Source organism: Artemia franciscana, chromosome 20 (assembly GCF_032884065.1).
Source record: "Artemia franciscana chromosome 20, ASM3288406v1, whole genome shotgun sequence".
NCBI lineage: Eukaryota > Metazoa > Arthropoda > Branchiopoda > Anostraca > Artemiidae > Artemia > Artemia franciscana.
In genome coordinates this window covers 26660123-26678209 of record NC_088882.1, presented here as the reverse complement: position 1 = coordinate 26678209, position 18087 = coordinate 26660123, and the positions used below count along the sequence as shown (strand labels likewise).

Here is an 18087-nt window from a genome sequence, read left to right as displayed (position 1 = left end):
ATCAGCCCTACTCATGTTAATTTTTGCTTGTTTTGAGTTTTAACTCAGCTATTCATTGTAATTTCCGTTTGTTTTGAATTTCATTTATTTATTGATAGTGATTTGTGGTAGTTTTATGCATGGAAGATTATTTGACTTTATTTTTGCACCTTCTTGGCTTGATGGAGCTCTTTACTTTTCTTTGAAAAACTTATTTTGAGGAAAAAGTTTTTTAAATTAATCATTGGGAAATGGGGAGTGTTATATCTAGGGTGTTTCAAAAAAGCTTAAGTTTATTACAGATGCTTAATGGAACATTAAGAGGTGTGTTTAGCTAAATCAAAAGTCAAGGTAAAAGAGGCGTTTCTGCAATTTTTTAGGATAAAAATGAGGTATATTACAGATAATAATAAGGTATATACATATAAGGGTATTAACTTGATAATTTTAGGCCCATTACTACTGCAACTCAAACTACAACTAAGTTAACCTGCCATGATGGCTTCTTGCAATTGTGACTACTTGTGACAGTGAGTACTTGTGACTATAACTGCTTTTGACTGTGACTGCAACCACTTGTGACTGGGATTACTTTTCTTAAAACTATTTTTGGGATGTTTAGAAGGGGATACAGAACAAAGTCAAAACATGTAATATGCATGCTGGTTGTCAAAAGGTAGTACCAGCAATATATAATGGATGGTTGAAGGTATGAAGCTGAAACTATCAGGGCATGTTCAGGGGGATGCTAGAAAGGGAAAGTGATGCTCAGGCAGGCAGACCCTCTGTCAACACCCTATTTCTGTGTCCCTAGCCCTCAAAAAATTCCTTCAAAATAGTCTAAAGGTCTCATAACCATTGTACACCAATTTGGGGACAACCAAAAGAAAGTCTTCAAAGAAAACTTTTGTTTTCAGGAAGTTTTTTTCTAATTACTTGATCTTTGTTTTTCATGGCCAAATTTTTATATTAGTGACTATAATGAATATTTATCTAATTTGTTCAGATCTTTGATTTAAGAATTAAGATATTTGATTCTAATTTATTATTTCTAATTATAATTTTTTGTTTATTTATTTCAATACCACCCTAATCATTCAATTGAAGTTTCAACTAAAAGTTATTGGTTGTTCCTGAGATATAGCAGATATGCCATTTTGGTAACAAGGATATACCTAGTTGTAATTGGATTAGTTTGTCTTCTGCAGATGAAGCATATCAAAGGGTATATAGGAAAATCATTGACAGAAAAGATATAGTTGCTGAATATGAAGTAGGAAGAAAAATGCCTGGCTGTGTACCAAGAAGATGGAGGAGATTTTGACAGAAGGAAGAACTCCAGGCAGCTGAGACTTAAAGGTCATGACAGACCATTTAAAAGACCCATTGAAGAGATTTTAAAAAAGAGAGAGAGAGAGAGGAAGAGAGCCTAAGATTACTGAAAATCACATAGTCTAGATTAAAAAAAGCTTACATTCATCAAGGCACATTGTAAAAGGTCACAGTCAAGGAGCCACAATATTGAATACAAGAAAGAAAAACATCATCAAATGTTGAAGTCAATCAAATTGGAGAAGAAGCCAAAGCATCAGTTTGGAAATTTCAGACAATGAAAAAGTTAAAGATACACAAATCCAGTTTAAAGTATAGTCAAAGCAGAAGTCATGAGCACAAAACAAAAGCAAAAAATGACTAGTCTATGAAGAATCTGAAATATGTCACAGAAGTAAAAAGAAGAAACATAAAAAGGAAAAAATGTCAAAAAGAACTAAAAGCCAATCATAATTCTAGTTTGGTAGAAAGTTAAGATCCTAAGTTAAAGAGTATAAGAAGAACAAGTATGATAGCTCATAAAGTCTACCTGATGGGCAAGATACTTATATATAGAAGGCTTTGTCAATAGCCATTATTGTTTTCTTTTAAAATGAACAATATCAATTTGTCTGTCAATTTCCCAGGGTGCTGAAAACATGACCAGCAAGGGCCAGGTAATGTATATTTTAACAGATTATTCAAATAGCTTAGAAACAAAACTACCACTATAGTCAAAACTATATTCTGAACCCAAATTGAACATTCATTTGTGTCAGAAATGAACTTTACCCCCACCCCTATGCATACATCAATTCAGGGAATATATTTGCACATTGGGGGGGGGGGGTAAAGTCCATTTCCAATACAAATAATTTTCTAATTTGGATTCAGGTGATAGGTCAGGATATACTCTCAAGTACCAATGTTTTTTTTTTTGCTTCACCTTAACACAGCAACCAGATCTGTTACCATCATCAACTATGGAGCATCACAGTCCTTGCAACTAATTTGCTCCAAAGGGTGAATTAAGGTAATTCTGACTATAGGAGTAAGGATAAAATTCTAGTTTAGCTACTTTTGCTATCTTGGAAAGGGGTTAGGATAGGAAAATGAAACCTAGAGTAATGGATTCAAGACCAAAACATACTCTGGGAAGGTGCTGCCAAGCTTCCATGTTAACCCTCTTCTGATTTTTTAAGTCTTAGAAATTTGGGTTAAAAGTATCAAAGTTCATATAGCCTAATTGACTTACCTACAAAGCAAACATACCACTTGATGTCTTTTTTATGCTCTTTATGAATATAATAATTGCTCCTATCAGAAATTCAAATTTAAGCACTTTTTGAGTTCTTAAAAATGATGAATTTTCAATTAAAGTACAATTTACTTGTTGTTTTCATCAAAATAATACATTTTCTCAGTGATGTTTTCTTGGTTGTTTTTTTACAAAATAATACAACATTTTCTCAGAGCCAAAATTATGAGGGAGGTATTTTGAAGTACCTATCTCCACTCCCTCTAGAGGGCCCTGACCTTTGAAGACCTTTAAAATATGTTTATTATAAAAGTGAAACCTTGCAAAATAGATCTTCTGCTTGAATGAAGTACAACAAAACTGTTTTCAGCTTAACAACTTTACTCAATCCTAATTAATAATGTTTTAAAGACATGCAAATACATTTCCTAAATTTTGAAAAAAAAACAAAACATTGATATGGCTCAGAATTCTACTCAAATAATAGGAATTGTATTTTAAGAGCTAAAGGCAGAGAAAAAGCAACTGGTAACTGAAAATTAATGTAAAATGTTGTTTTGTCAAAATTTCAATAGGTAGACTACAGACCATTCATGTAGGCAAATTTCAAGGCCCTCTAGAGGGAGAGGGAGTGGAGATAGGTACTTCAAAATAGCTTCCTGGGACATACTACATGCATACATACACATACATACATACTTTAGCCTGTAGACCTATCCCTGAAAGTTTCATTTTCCTAACCTAACCCCTTTTGAAAATAGCCAAGTCACTAAACTAGAATTTTACCCAAATATTTTTATAGGTCACCAAAGGTCAGGGCACTTTAAAAGGAAAAGGAGCAGCAGTAGGCTTTTAAAATACCTTCCTAGGACACATTTTAGTCTGTAGACCCATCCCTAAAAGTTTCATTTTCCTAGCAAAAGTAGCTAAACAAGAATTTTACCAAAGAAAGTTTATTTCTTACCTATCTGAATAATCTGTTAGGCCAATATAAACGTTATCCCAAGGTCCTCACTTGGTTTCTAAAAGACAATGAAAATCTAATTTAAGAAGGATTTACACAGGAATATACTTGTACATATAATTTTCCAGATCTCAAGCATCAATTATTCGGCAGTTTGCAGTAGTGCCTCATTTTACCCTTTCACTTCAGCCTTCTGTTTGCTTCTAAAAAGCCATGCTTCCTTCTAATTCTTCTAGAATGAAATCATTATTAAGAAGGTTACCAGCTGCCGACATCTCCAGTGAGTGCAAATGAAGGCCCAAATAGAGTATTCTTCGCTCAAAATGAATGCATGTCATAAAACTTGCGCAGTCCCCATCGCTGTTCGGATCACCCTTGTGTCATTTACAAATAAAAATGAGTTACAGATTCAGACTTGAAGAGGAAATACACTCAGCTTTCACCCTCTGAAAAATCACAGTCATACAGTCATATATTCAGTCTTCTAAGCCCTTGAAACAAGGTGGGGATAAATTTTGGCTCAGAAATAGACACTTACACCGTACCGGTTTTACTTTCGTATATTAATAGCTGATACTTAGGTAAACCGTGGCTTGCAGCTGGTTAAAGCCTATTCGTCTTATTAGCCCTTTCATTCCGTAGGTAACCATTAGGTAATCGCTCCTTCCATGTACCTGGTGTCTCTTGTAATTCAGATACCGCTTTCGAACTTAAGACCGTCAGGTAGCACAAGTTCACTTCTTCGTGTTGCAATACCTTTTACTCTCCTAGATGGCTCCGTGAATCGCCAGCTGATCAGTGAACAGAGTATCTTTTTGCCATGCTTAAAAAGCGAAAATTTGCTGGTTTTAACAGCGATAATGAAAACGATGCAGATGAGTTTTTATTATCTTTTTTTTCCTTAAAGTCTCTACTTTGTTTTATCTTCATCCCCCACTTCTGTTATATATGCTGAACCGACTGAAGATCAATAATTTTTGTTCGCTTAAAGTTTTAACTTTGCTCTTTATATTCATAGGAAAGCTTTGCTTTTTGTCGTTAATTCGGTAAATCGGCTACGAGTAATTGATTAAATTGACAAGTTTACTTAAAAAAAGAGTAAAAAGAAAAAAGAACGGAATGCGAATGAGGGCTCCAGAAAAATCTTGGGGGGCCTAAGCCCCCTGGCTCCCCTGGATACGCCTCTGAGTGAGGCAACAAGCGATTGCTGACAGTAAAAACTTTTCAATAAGTTTCCAGCCATTACTTGTAGGATCTTAGATCTTCAGTGACGGCAGCTGCTCTATCATCTAACTTTGCTAACAGCTTGAATCTTACCAACGGTTTGCATTCCGACGCGTGAAACTATGACACGGCGTACCTTATCGATAATATTTTCTCCTCTCTCAATTTAGTGTAGAATATTGCACCAGCAAATAATCTATTTGTGTGTTTCTCTGTATTCAATCTATGAGAATGATGAATTGGAAGAACCATTCTTGGGGCTTGGCTATATTTAAATTCAGTCAGAATGAGCCAATCATCCTTAGATACCGGCCAACAGATAATATAGAATAATTTTGACCTAGATGTGGAATTTTCCTTACAGTTTGACTCCTATGTATCTGTCAAGGATTTATAAATTGTCAGTATATGTACTATTTCGTTTTACGGCTCAAGATCACCTCTTTTGAATCTATGGATGACACCCCGGTCTTCTAGAAAATTCTAGTAGGAAAAACAATCTTTGGTAGTTGTGAAAGGTAAGACATGGTAGATAAATCGGACGTTCAGGGTGATCATAAAATGTTCTGAATAGCCTTGGCCTGACTGTATCCCCGCCAAAGAATGTCATCCTTCTTGGAATTAATCCTTCCTTCTCCTCTGACAATTCTTGTAAATCTATCAGAGAATGAAAATTTTGCACTTTATTTAAACGAGCTCCAGTGATTTTTTTTTATGTAAAGATGGGTTGGACTTCGAAGTGGATGTGCTTAGCAAAATTTTTAAAAAGCTATGCTTACCAGTTTAGACCTACTGTCCTTTTTTTGAAACAAAAGATTATTTTTATGAGTTTCAATTTGGCATCCAAAGAAAACACAACTGAATTTAGATGTGCTGCTCTTCTAAATTTTTTTATCCAGCCTTCGACTCTTGTCTGGTTCCTGCCTCTACAACGTCGCGAGTCCAAAAAGCTTTTGATTGTGATTCATATAAACCTCTTCTTTAAATTGTCTTATTACGGTGAAAGAGGAAATACTAACATCTGGTTTGATTCCTATTTGTCAGGAACTGTATATCCGTGGATTCCTTTTCCCGCACACCGTTAAAAGTTGAGTTTGGTATCCCACAAGGCTCAATTCTAGAGCCAATTCCGTTCTTCATTTATAGCAGTGATTACACTGGTATATTTGTGAATCGAAAACTAACACTTGAAATAAATGTTGTCGTCTGTGTCAGCTCGAAATGTTCAATGTTTCCATGGCTGTGTATCGAAGCAGTGTATTTTCGTTAAAAGGTAAGGTCAACTTTTGGATAAAATATATCTTTACAGTCTTAACCCGGTGTCAAATATTCCCACGAGAGATCAGGCTCAAGTATTCTATTTAATGATAATATATCTTTTTTATTTTTAGCACAGCGGCCCACAAGTAATAGTTAAAAACTTTTCAGACTAGTTTTGTGTAATCCTTACTCATTTGACAATTTTGTTTAAATGTGTTTTGAATTTTGGTTGCTATGGGACAGGGAATACCCATGCTGACCCCAAGAGCTAGCTACAATGCCCCTAGGGGGGTTATGTCAGCTCTATTGCAGGAACAACTAAGGAAGTTTGTGGGTGGATGTTGAACTACATCAAAAGACAAATGTTGCATCCCGGTTGTCAATCGTATGGATCTTTAATATTTTAGAAACGGCCTAGTTTATCCAGCTAAAATTTTCAGAAAGTATTTAGGAAATTTTGAGCCAAATAAAAGACACTACATGCATTCAAGTGATTAAAAGAGCGTACCTGAAATCTATCATAAGGGACTTTAGAAAATGTTGAGCTAAATTAAAGATACTTTGTTATCTCCAGAGATAGCCGATAATTATTTCATTTTTCGACTAATTTGAACAAGATTGCTTTTCCAGAATTTTGATCAGATATTTTTGAAGGGAGGGTAACTAGAAAGGGAATGTGAGGGAGACTGGTTGCACTCTGATCGCTTTTTAGCATCTTCCTCAACATGCCTTGAAAGTTTAAACCTAATGCTCTCAGCTGTTCTTATGATATTGCAGATACCCAAAGCTTCGCTTTAATGCCCCTAATTTTTTCGAACACAGCTAGAAAAAAAAATACCTCCTTTTTCCTAATGATAGTCATTGCAAGCTTTTTTTCCATTTTTCTGAGACTATGCTATTGATGGTCTCAAAATTATGCAATTTGTAACTGTAAATTCCATTTTCAAGGATTTTATCATTGTTGTAAAAAGAAAAAAATCGGGCGTCGATGCCTTCTCCATTTTCATTGGAAGTTGTCTAGACCCAAACACTTATCCATCTGCGATACGAGGCCTTGAATTTTGGTATGAATTATGAGGTAATTTGTAAGCTTAGTTTAAACTTGTTGATTTTAAAGTTTTACGCACAAAAAGAATTTGCAACGTTTAGGTGATTAGTTTTGCTTACTGTTTTTCACGGTTTAACACTGCCCTACGAAATTTGTTGAATATTAACAGCATCTGTAGAAAACGCGGTGGTCGACGATTTATTAAACGTCCTAAGAAAAATGCCTAGTATCATTACATCTATTCTGTGTATTGCCTAGAATAACCTTTGTGCAAAGTTTTTCGCATCAGCAATTTGACGTTATAGTCTCCCAAGGCTTTTAGAGTCTATTCTAAAATGCTAAAACAAACATCACTTTACTTATTATAAATACAAAGTTAAAATTACCACAGGTCACTGTTACTATTTCTGGATAAGCAGTAGTCAAAATTCTTCCTCCCTAGGCCGGTTCTTCTAAATATAATTTTTTATGTTAGCTCTAGGTATGTTTGCAGCTATTTTTTCTACTTATTTAATTTGACTAACAATCGACCTCTTGTTTAGTTTTACAGACATATTTCTAATTATCTTTTTGTTAAACAGCTTATGTCTTGACAACAATTATGAAGAGCAAAACAGAACTAATAACTTTCGGCCTAAATTATTATATGGTTAAGGATTATTACTACTATTACTACAACTAATAACTCACCGCAGCACCAAGCCACCTGAGGCTATCACTGCTACGCTCGTTCTTCCTCCATCCCAATCTATTCAGAAATTTTTCCCCAAAGTCACCAGATGAAATTTTGAGATAGCCATTCTGTTCAGCTTAGTCGAAAACCTAATAACTATGTCTTTGGGGATGACTTAATCCCCCATAGTCCCCGGGGGAGGGGCTGCAAGTTACAAACTTTGACCAATATTTACATATAGTAATGGTTATTATGAAGTGTACGGTACAGACGTTTTCAGAGGGACTTTTTTGCAATGGGTTGGGGGTGGGTCGGGAGGAGGGGTTTAAATGGGAGCATCTTTCCATGAAGGAATTTATCATGAGGGAAGAAAACTTCCATGAAGGGAGCGCAGGATTTTCTGATATTATTCATAAAAAAACAAGTACAAAAAAAAAAAAAATTCACCTGGAAGTAATGAGTAGCATTAAAACTTAAAACGAACATAAAATATTACGTATATAAAGGGGTTCGTGTCCTCCACAATATCTTGCTCTTTACGCTAAAGTATTTTTAGTAATTTCAACTATTTATTCTACGGCCTTTGTGATTCAGCGGTCATTCTTAAAGATTTGGGATAAAATTCAAGCTTTAGTGTAAAGAGCGAGGTATTGACGAGGGGGCAAACCCCCTCCTATTCGTAATAAAAATACACAAATATAGAAGTTCGTTACGTAAGTTAATTCGTAAGGTACGTATGTTTATTACTAACAAAAACGTTCGCACAAAAAATAAAAAAATCTAGTTGCATTTTTAAGAAACCAAAAATTGCAGGGCAACTAGGCCTCCTCCCCCACCCCTTTTTTTTTATCAAAATCCTCCGGTCAAAACTATGAGAAAGCCATTTAGCAAAAAAAAAAAAAAAATATACAAATTTCGGTTTAATTATTCATGTGCGGTGAGCCAAAATAAAAAATAAAAAATATGCCTTAATTCAAAAACGTTCAGAAATTAAATAAAAAAAAGCAAAGTTTTTTAACTGCAATTAAGGAGCGATATTAAAACTTAAAACGAACAGAAATTATTCCGTATATGAAAGGGGTTCTCCCCTCTGTAAACGCCTCGCTTTTTACGCCAAAGTATTTTTTATTGTTTTAAAAATTAGAGTTGTGACACATAGTCAAACTTCAGCGTAAAGAACTCAGCGTTGTGGAGGGGAGAACTCCTTTCATATACGGAATAATTTCTGTTCGTTTTAAGTTTTAATGTCGCTCCTTACTTGCAATTAAAAAACCTTGTTTTTTTATTTAATTTCACTATAGCAAAATGTAATTAATGTAAATACAATTAATGTAATATAAGTAATTAATGCAATTAATTAACTAATGCTAGTAATTAATTCAAATTAATGTAAGTATAAGTACATTGGGGTTAGGATGTCTAAAACTAGAGGCAGATACAAAAAAGATGTACACTATTAGAACTGCCTTGTACAATACTCCTTTATAGGAAATTAACTGTCCATTGACTCACATAACAAGGTAAATATATTGGTTTGAAAATCAAGAATTAATTAAAGAACGAGAGAACGCATAGAATTAAAGAAATATTCAAATTTTGCCTGATTATTATCAAGGTTAAACGTGCCGCTCCAAAAACTTCATAACTCTACAATAGCCTTTGTAAGAAGAGAAAAAAGAAGAAGAGTTGTAAGCAGTGGTTTTCAGTTAGCCTCTCAGTAAACCTACGACGGCCCAGGGGGCAAATGATGTCCTTGGAACCCTAATCAGATTTGTTTTAAATTTATGAATATCTCTAATTTATTCCAACTTTATAAAAAAGTGGACCCAGTTTCAAAGAGATTGAGCTTTAATCGTTTCTTCCATCTGTTGATTTTCCCGCAAAAGATCTGAAACTTGCTTCTCCAAAATAAATTTCTCAGGTTTTTTTTGTCCCTTAATTTTTTTTGCAGCCTTTCGATTTTGAATCAATTTTTTCGTGTCTTCCTTGTCCATTTTACTGTTTTTCTTATTCGTCTTCTGTGCCTTTTTGTCCGTTTTTTCCTTTTTTTCATTTTCCTTTTTTGTCCGTTTGCCATTTCCTGCCTTCTTTTCTACTATTGCTGTTCCACTATCTTGTATCTCGTAACTGTATCTTGGATATTCACTAAACACTCGCAATTCAGTGAATTTTTTTTGAAGAAGCTTCATCGCTGATTTGAGGTGAAATTTCATTTGAAAATGCCTCAATACTGTGGCATGTATCTTGTATCTCGTAACTGTATCTTGGATATTCATTAGACACCCGCAATTCAGTGAATTCCTTTGAAGAGGCTTCATAATCGATTTGAGGTGAATCTTGTATGTGTGTTTGCCATTTCCTGCTTCAAGTATTGCTGTACTCAATGATTGATTGAGTAGTTGCCTGAAACAAAATTCAAAAGTGTTATTTATTTCAATATAGTAAAAGGTAATTAACGTAAATATAATTAATGTAATGTAATTAATGCGATTAATTAAATTAGTTAATTAATGTTAGTATTTAGTTTAAATTAATGAAAATATAATTACATTGGTAGGTCGCTTGGTCTTTTTCACTCGACAAAATTTACAAAGGTTATATGAAAAGACCGTTATTGTAAATCTGGCCGCAAAATATCAATCTAATCACTCATTATATTTTCTTATCCCAGGTGTGTTCTTTTTTTTTACGAATATATCATTGATTAATTGAGTTTAATTTTTTAATTGATTAATTAAAAGATGTTATTCATTTCCCTATAGCAAAACGTAACTAATGTAAATATAATTAATGTAATGTAAGTAATTAATCCAATTAATTAATGTAATGGATTAACGTTAGCCATTAATTAAAATTAATGTAAATATAATTAACTTGGGGTTAGGAGGTCTAAAACTAGAGTCACATCAAAAAAAGAAGTGCACTATCAGAATCACCTTGTTTATACCCCTTTATAGGAAACTAACCTTCCATTGGCTTGCATAACAAGGAAAATATATTGGCTTAAAAATCAAGAAAAGTGGCCTTAATAACCTTAATTAAAGGACGAGAGAACGCATAAAATTAAAGAACAGTGGGGGTCCAATCCCAGAGGGGGGGGGGACTTTTTGTACGTAAAAATTTTATCAATAAAAAAATTACAAAGCATTATTAAAACACAAAATTAACAGCCGACCCTCCGTGATTGACCATCTCAATTCACGCCACCGTGCCTTCTGAATGGCCTTCTGGCACCCCCTCCCACTTATCATTCCTTAGACATTGTCCAGGTATTTTCCTTACAAATCATACATTTAATCCATTGATTTATGTTTTTCGTGAGCCAGCCGTCCATGATACATCATGTCAATTCACGCCACCGTGCCAGACTATGACTGGCCTCCTGGCACCCATTATCATTCCTAAGATATTTTCTGGATAATTTATTGCTAAAAATTACACATTAAATCCATCGATTCATGTTTTTTCGCAAATAGAACCTCCGTGATACACAATGTCGATTCACGCCACTGTGTCACACTATAACTGGCCCTCTAGCATCCCTCATCATTTCTAAACCATTTTCAGACATTTCTTGATAAAAACTTATGTTTTAACTAAATTGATTTGAGTATTGGTGAGCAAACCCTTCGGTGGCGCCCCCCTACAACATTTCACACCACCACGGCGTGGCATTGCCATATTTGGGGGGTCAAAGAAAAAAAGACCGACCGCAGCAAAAACTCAGCTCAGCGCCGCTAGAAATGATATATCACTGTTTGGAGCACTTTACGTTGGCTGTGTTGCTCGAGGAGGCGACATGGATGCCTTCTTCAAACACGAAAACAGTCAGTATCCACCGGCTTTGACGTCTGATGGCCAGATTCCTGTCGGTAATAAGGCTGAACTTGCAGATGTCTTAATCAGCTTCACACCAGCTGCTGAGGTTAACGTTCCAAATGTTACAGCGAAACTGATAGATGGAGCTGCTCTGGTGCAAATGTTGAACCCAGGGAATTCGAAGACCTTCGGAGATTGTGCAGAAAACGTATTTTTTCCCATGATGGAGTATCAGCTCAGACATGTCGAGAGACTTGACCTCGTATTCGATGTTTACAGATTGGACAGTCTAAAGTCGTCTGTCAGAAGTCAGAGAGGCAAGGGTTCACGACTAAAAGTTGTTCCGAACATACAAATCCCATTGAAGTGGAAAGAATTCCTGCAAGTAGATGCAAACTTGTTTAACCTGCTGTCCCATGCTGTCGTGAAAAGGTGTCCAACGTCAAAACGAGGATATCGAACTACTGGAAACACGTGCATAGCTAACCAGGCATTCGAAGAGCAGAACCTCATCCAGTTATGTTCACAGGAAAAGGCTGACGCCCACCTTTTGCTTCACGCTTATGACGCAGTCTTACAAGGACAAGCGTCGATTCTCATACGAACGGTGGACACAGACGTGATTGTGATTGCGACCTCATGCTTTGATCGCATTGGAGTATCCGAATTATTTATTGCGTTTGGTGTCGGTACACACCTAAAGTACGTTCCCTTTCATGAAATAGTTCGATCGGTCAGGCCGACGAAATCACAGGCACTTTCGTTCTTCCACGCGTTTACAGGATGTGATACCGTTTCTTCTTTTATTCACCACTCAAAGAGGCAGTTCTTTGCGACTTGGCAAAATATGCCAGGACTGACGGAGACTTTCCTTCAACTGACAAACCAGCCTTCCCAAGTGACAGAACTGCAAGTACAAAACCTTGAACGCTTTGTCAGGAAGACATATGACATAAAGCAAGACTGCGACGACGTGAATGAATTTAGGAAAAAAACATTTCTCCGACAAAAGACCAAGAACATGCAGAGACTTCCTCTAGCTAGTGCTTCGCTTTTACAGCATATCCTTAGAGCTGCACTACAGTCAGGTCATGTGTGGAGTCGCCGCCTGGAATCAACACCCACCCTTCCTAGTTTTTCTGACTTTGGCTAGGTCAGAGGCACCGATGGAAAGTGGCTTCCTAATTGGTTAGGTTCCCTTCCCCTAGCTTCATATCGCGAGACAGTGCGTTGTGGTTGCAAAAAAGGGTGTGAAAGAAAGTGCCGCTGCAGGAAATTTGACCTTAAATGCAGCCCACTATTCTGGTGCAAATCAAAGAGCTCTAATTGTTGAACATATGATTATTCTTTTTATCTGATGATTCAATTGATCTATTTTTGTTCCTGATAAAATTATAATTCTTAAATGCTTTAACCCGTCCGTTTAGCTTATGTTGATTCATTTACAATAAATAAAGAGATGAAGAGTTAACAAGTATTTAACTGATTTTGGTTTAGCAAATGTAAACAAAGGCCATAAATTGGACGCGTCTTGGTCTCATACTTAGGCAATTTGTACTGTACAGACTGTATTACTATTAATCGTATGTCAGACGATATTTAAAATATCGTCCGATATTTAAAATATATATGACAGAACGATATTTAAAACTGCTGCATTAATTACTCCACGCCAGCCTGTTATATCGGGATCATGAATCTCGTGCGATTCGGAAAACTGACAGTTTCTTCCACCATCTTCGATTTTACACCCCAAGCGGATCAACGATACAACTAAGGTATATTTATGTGAATATACGTGCGTTTCCAGAATCTGAAGTATCGATTGCTCCTAATCCGCCCATTTGAAGTCATTACTTCTTGTTTTAACAAAACTTGTTTTTTTTTTCGACCGCCATCTTGAATCTGAAGCGCCTAGCAACACTATGGTACAACTTAGGTTAGTTTTACGTTCGTATTAGGAACTTCTGCCATCGACTACCCCATACTGGCCTTTTTGAGCGGTCATATCGTTTCATTTTGACAAACTCATATTTTTGACCGCCATCTTGGATTTGAGGTACCTAGCGGCACCACGGTACAACTTGAGTTATTTTTTAGCTCATATTCGGAACCTATGCCATCGAATACCCCATACTAGCCTATTTGAACGGCCATGTCTTCTCATTTTGACAAACTCATATTTTCGTCCGCCAACTTGGATTTCAAACCACCTAGCGGCGTTCCGAGGAAAAATTTCGCTAGCGTAATCGAGCCATATTAAAGAGCATGCTCGAAAGTGCATCTCGGCCAATTTTGGTGCTTTCCTCAAATACGTCAGTATTTTGGTGCTTTTCGCCCGCGCTAAAATATTTAAGCTATGAAACAAGTACTATTGGTAACACAAGGAAATATAATTATTCCGTATGTGAAAGGGGCTATCCCCTCCTCAGCGCCTTGCTCTTTATGGTAAAGTTTGACTCTTTCTCACAACTCTACTTTTAAAAACAATGTAAAAACTTTGGCGTTAAGAGCGGGGCGTCGGGGAGGGGACAGGCCCTTTCATATACGGAATAATTTCTGTTCGTTTTAATTTTTAATGTCGCTCTTTGCTTTCAGTTAAAACAAACCTTTTTTAAATTTAATTTCTTAACATTTTTGAATTAATGCTAGTTTCGATTTTGACTCGCCGTACATGAATAATTAAAATGAAATTTGCACATTAATTTTCCCTTTTTTGGGCTAAATGGCTTTCTCAAAATTTTGATCGGACGATTTTGAGAAAAAAAAGATAGGACCTAGTAGTCCTCCAATTGTTTTGGTTACTTGAAAAGGACACTAAAGCTTTTAATTTTATTTACGAATATTCGTGTAATATTATTACGTATATGAGGGGGTTCGCCTCCCTCATCAATACCACACTCTTTATGCTAAAGTTCAAATTTTGTTCCGAATCTTTAAGAATGACCCCTGAATCACAAAGGCCATTTATTTAAAATAAATAACTCTTTTAAAATTACTAAGAATAATTTAACGTAAAGAGCAAGGTATTGAGGAGGGGACATACCCCTCATATGCCTAATAATTTCTGTTCATTTTAAGTTTTAATGTTGCTCCTTACTTATAGAAAAAACTTGTTTTTTCATTTAAATTCCATGGAAAGATCCTCACAATTAACCACTGGCCCCCTGCCAGAAATAAATCCCCCTGAGAACGTCTGTATACTTCCCAATAGCCAATACTGTATGAAAACGGGCAGAGTTCATAACTTGCAGCCCTTCCCCCGGGGACTCTGGGGGACTAAGTCGTCTTCAACGACATATTTATAAGATTCTTTTTACTATGCTGAACAAAAATCTCAAAATTTTAATCCGGTGACTTTGGAAAAAAATGAGCGTGCGAGGTCACCTAGTTGCCCTCCCAATCTTACTGTCACTTAAAAAGGACATTAGAACTTTTAATTTCCGTTCGACTGAGCCCTTTCACGACATTCTAAGACCACTGGGTCGATACGATCACCTCTGGGAAAAAGATAAACAAATAAACACGCATCTGTGATCTTAAAAAATCTTCTTAATGGTCTAATTAACTGAGCCTTCTGCTTTAGGAGTCGTTATTTACGAATTGGGATGAAATCCAAACACTAGCGTAAAGATCGTGATTTTGAGGAGCGGGAATTGTCCCGTATATGAAGGATTGTCCTCTCTTCAATACCTTGCTCTTTATGCTATACCTCCATTCAAGAGCGAAGACCCCTTATATACGGAATATTTTTATGTTCGATTTGAGTTTTAATCTTGCTCCTTACTTTCAATTAAATAATCTTGTTTTGTTTGTTTTATTTCTGACCATTTTCAAATAATACCAGTAAATCTGCCTCACCCTCCCTGATATATATCTTCCCCCACGGGAGACTCCTCTCGGGGAATTTCATCCAGCGTATAGTGCACCCCCTCCGTCAAATTCTTTCGAGACAGTTCCCTCATCGCTGAAATACCCCCCACGTAAAATGTCTTGCAGACGATTCAGCATGAAAAGTTCTTCTTATCATACTTTCATCTGTAAAAAAGACTTAAATTTCTATTCGGTTTCTCAATCACCCTGGATATACCCCCTTCCGTTGATTTTTTCTTCTGGAAACTAAATTGCATGGAAGATGATTCCTGGACAGTTCCGGCAGAACATCTCCACATGCAAACTTGATTTGGCAAAGAGAATATAAGACAGTTAAAAAGAATTTTGTATAGGATTTTTTCCCAATTCCCCCAGTAAAAATTTCCCCTGGAAAATTCACCCCCAGAAAGTTCCTTCCCCAAAGAAAATCCTTCCTATGGAAATCCACCCCGAGCACAAAATCCCCCCACCCCACCGAAAACTGTCTGTATAGATCCCGATAACAAATACTATGCGTATACAATGGTCAATTTTCATAACTTAAAGGTCTCTCCCTACGTGCTCTGGGGGGGGGTCATTTTACCCATAAAGGGCTTAATTATTTGATCTTTCAACTATACTGAACAAAATGACTATCTCAAAATGTTGATCAGATAACTTAGGGGGGAAAAGGGGCGTGGAGAGGGGTTAGTTCCCCATCAATCCTTTCGGTCACTTAAAAAAGGGCATTAGAACTCTTAATTTCCATTCAAATACACGCTCTCCCAATCTTTAATTTCATTCAATCATCCCTGGAGAGAAAAAAATTAATAAACAAGCATCCATGATCTGTCTTCTGCAAAAATAGGAAATTCCACATTTTTGTATATAGGAGCTTGAAACCTTTACGGTAGGGTTTTCCGGCACACGGGATCAGATGTGATTTTCCTTAATTTTAGGGGGTGTTTCCCCCTTTTCCAAAATTCAGCCCTGGATATACCCCCTTCCGTTGATTTTTTCTTCTGGAAACTAAATTGCATGGAAGATGATTCCTGGACAGTTCCGGCAGAACATCTCCACATGCAAACTTGATTTGGCAAAGAGAATATAAGACAGTTAAAAAGAATTTTGTATAGGATTTTTTCCCAATTCCCCCAGTAAAAATTTCCCCTGGAAAATTCACCCCCAGAAAGTTCCTTCCCCAAAGAAAATCCTTCCTATGGAAATCCACCCCGAGCACAAAATCCCCCCCCACCGAAAACTGTCTGTATAGATCCCGATAACAAATACTATGCGTATACAATGGTCAATTTTCATAACTTAAAGGTCTCTCCCTACGTGCTCTGGGGGGGGGGTCATTTTACCCATAAAGGGCTTAATTATTTGATCTTTCAACTATACTGAACAAAATGACTATCTCAAAATGTTGATCAGATAACTTAGGGGGGAAAAGGGGCGTGGAGAGGGGTTAGTTCCCCATCAATCCTTTCGGTCACTTAAAAAAGGGCATTAGAATTCTTAATTTCCATTCAAATACACGCTCTCCCAATCTTTTAGGACCTTTAATTTCATTCAATCATCCCTGGAGAGAAAAAAATTAATAAACAAGCATCCATGATCTGTCTTCTGCAAAAATAGGAAATTCCACATTTTTGTATATAGGAGCTTGAAACCTTTACGGTAGGGTTTTCCGGCACACGGGATCAGATGTGATTTTCCTTAATTTTAGGGGGTGTTTCCCCCTTTTCCAAAATTCAGCCAAATTTTCTCAGGCTCTTAACTTTGGATGTGTAACACTAAATTTGATCAATTTTATGTACTTTGGATCAGCATCATAAGTTGATTCTCTTGATGTATTTATTAATATCGAAATTTAGTTTTTTAGAGCTTCGATAACTATAGAGCTGATTCGCTCTTCTTACAGTTCGTTATCACAAACTGTTTGATTTACCCCGGAAAATACTCATAACATCAACAGCAACGCATTGACGAGGGGGAGAACACCCTCATATAAATAATAATTTCTGTTCGTTTTAAGTTTTAATGTTGCTCCTTACTTTCACTTGAATTTTTTTTTAATTGATTTCTGATCGTTTTTTAAATGCTGCTGGAGAATCCAGCACCCCCTTCACGGAATATTTCTTTCCCCCATGAAAAATTCTTCCATGGGGAGATCCTCCCACGTAATCTTCTCCCCCCCCCCCGAACCCGCAGCAGAAAAAATCCCCCTGAAAATGTCCGTATACTTCCCAATAAACAATGCTACATGTAAACAATGCAACGTTTACGACTTGCAGCGCTTAACCCGGGACTGCGGGGGATTAAGGCATCCTAAAAGATATAGTTATTAGATATTTCGACTATGCTGAACAAAATGACTATCTCAAAATTTTGATCGGGCGCCTTTGGGAAAAAATGAGCATGGGAGAGTGCCTAGTTGCCTTCCAATTTTTTGTCACTTAAAAAGGGCACTAGGACTTTTAATTTCCGTTATAAATAGTCCTCTCGCAATATTCTAGAGCCACTGGGTCGAAACAGTCACCCCTGGGAAGAAAAAAAATAAACGAGCATCTGTGATCTTTCTTCAGGCAAAAAAATATAAAATTCCACATTTTTGCAGATAGGAGCTAGAAACCTCTACAGTATGGTTCCCTGATATGCTGAATTAGATGCCGCGCTTTTCATTAGGATTCTATGAC

At 36.4% G+C, this 18087-nt stretch overlaps 1 protein-coding gene across 5 annotated transcripts in view; it reads right to left on the bottom strand.

The window, feature by feature from the left end:
- LOC136039971 (monocyte to macrophage differentiation factor-like) overlaps positions 1-3757 on the bottom strand; it is a 35593-nt gene extending 31836 nt beyond the window's left edge. The window contains exon 1 of one of the 5 annotated variants that reach the window (XM_065724021.1): positions 3621-3757. In XM_065724021.1, the coding sequence (XP_065580093.1) occupies positions 3621-3651 (31 nt within the window). In that variant the 5' untranslated portion in view covers positions 3652-3757. Of the gene's footprint in view, positions 1-3512 lie in introns of all 5 variants that reach the window. The other 4 variants (XM_065724022.1, XM_065724024.1, XM_065724023.1 and 1 more) reach the window with 4 other exon arrangements.
- Between the last annotated feature and the right edge of the window lie 14330 nt (positions 3758-18087).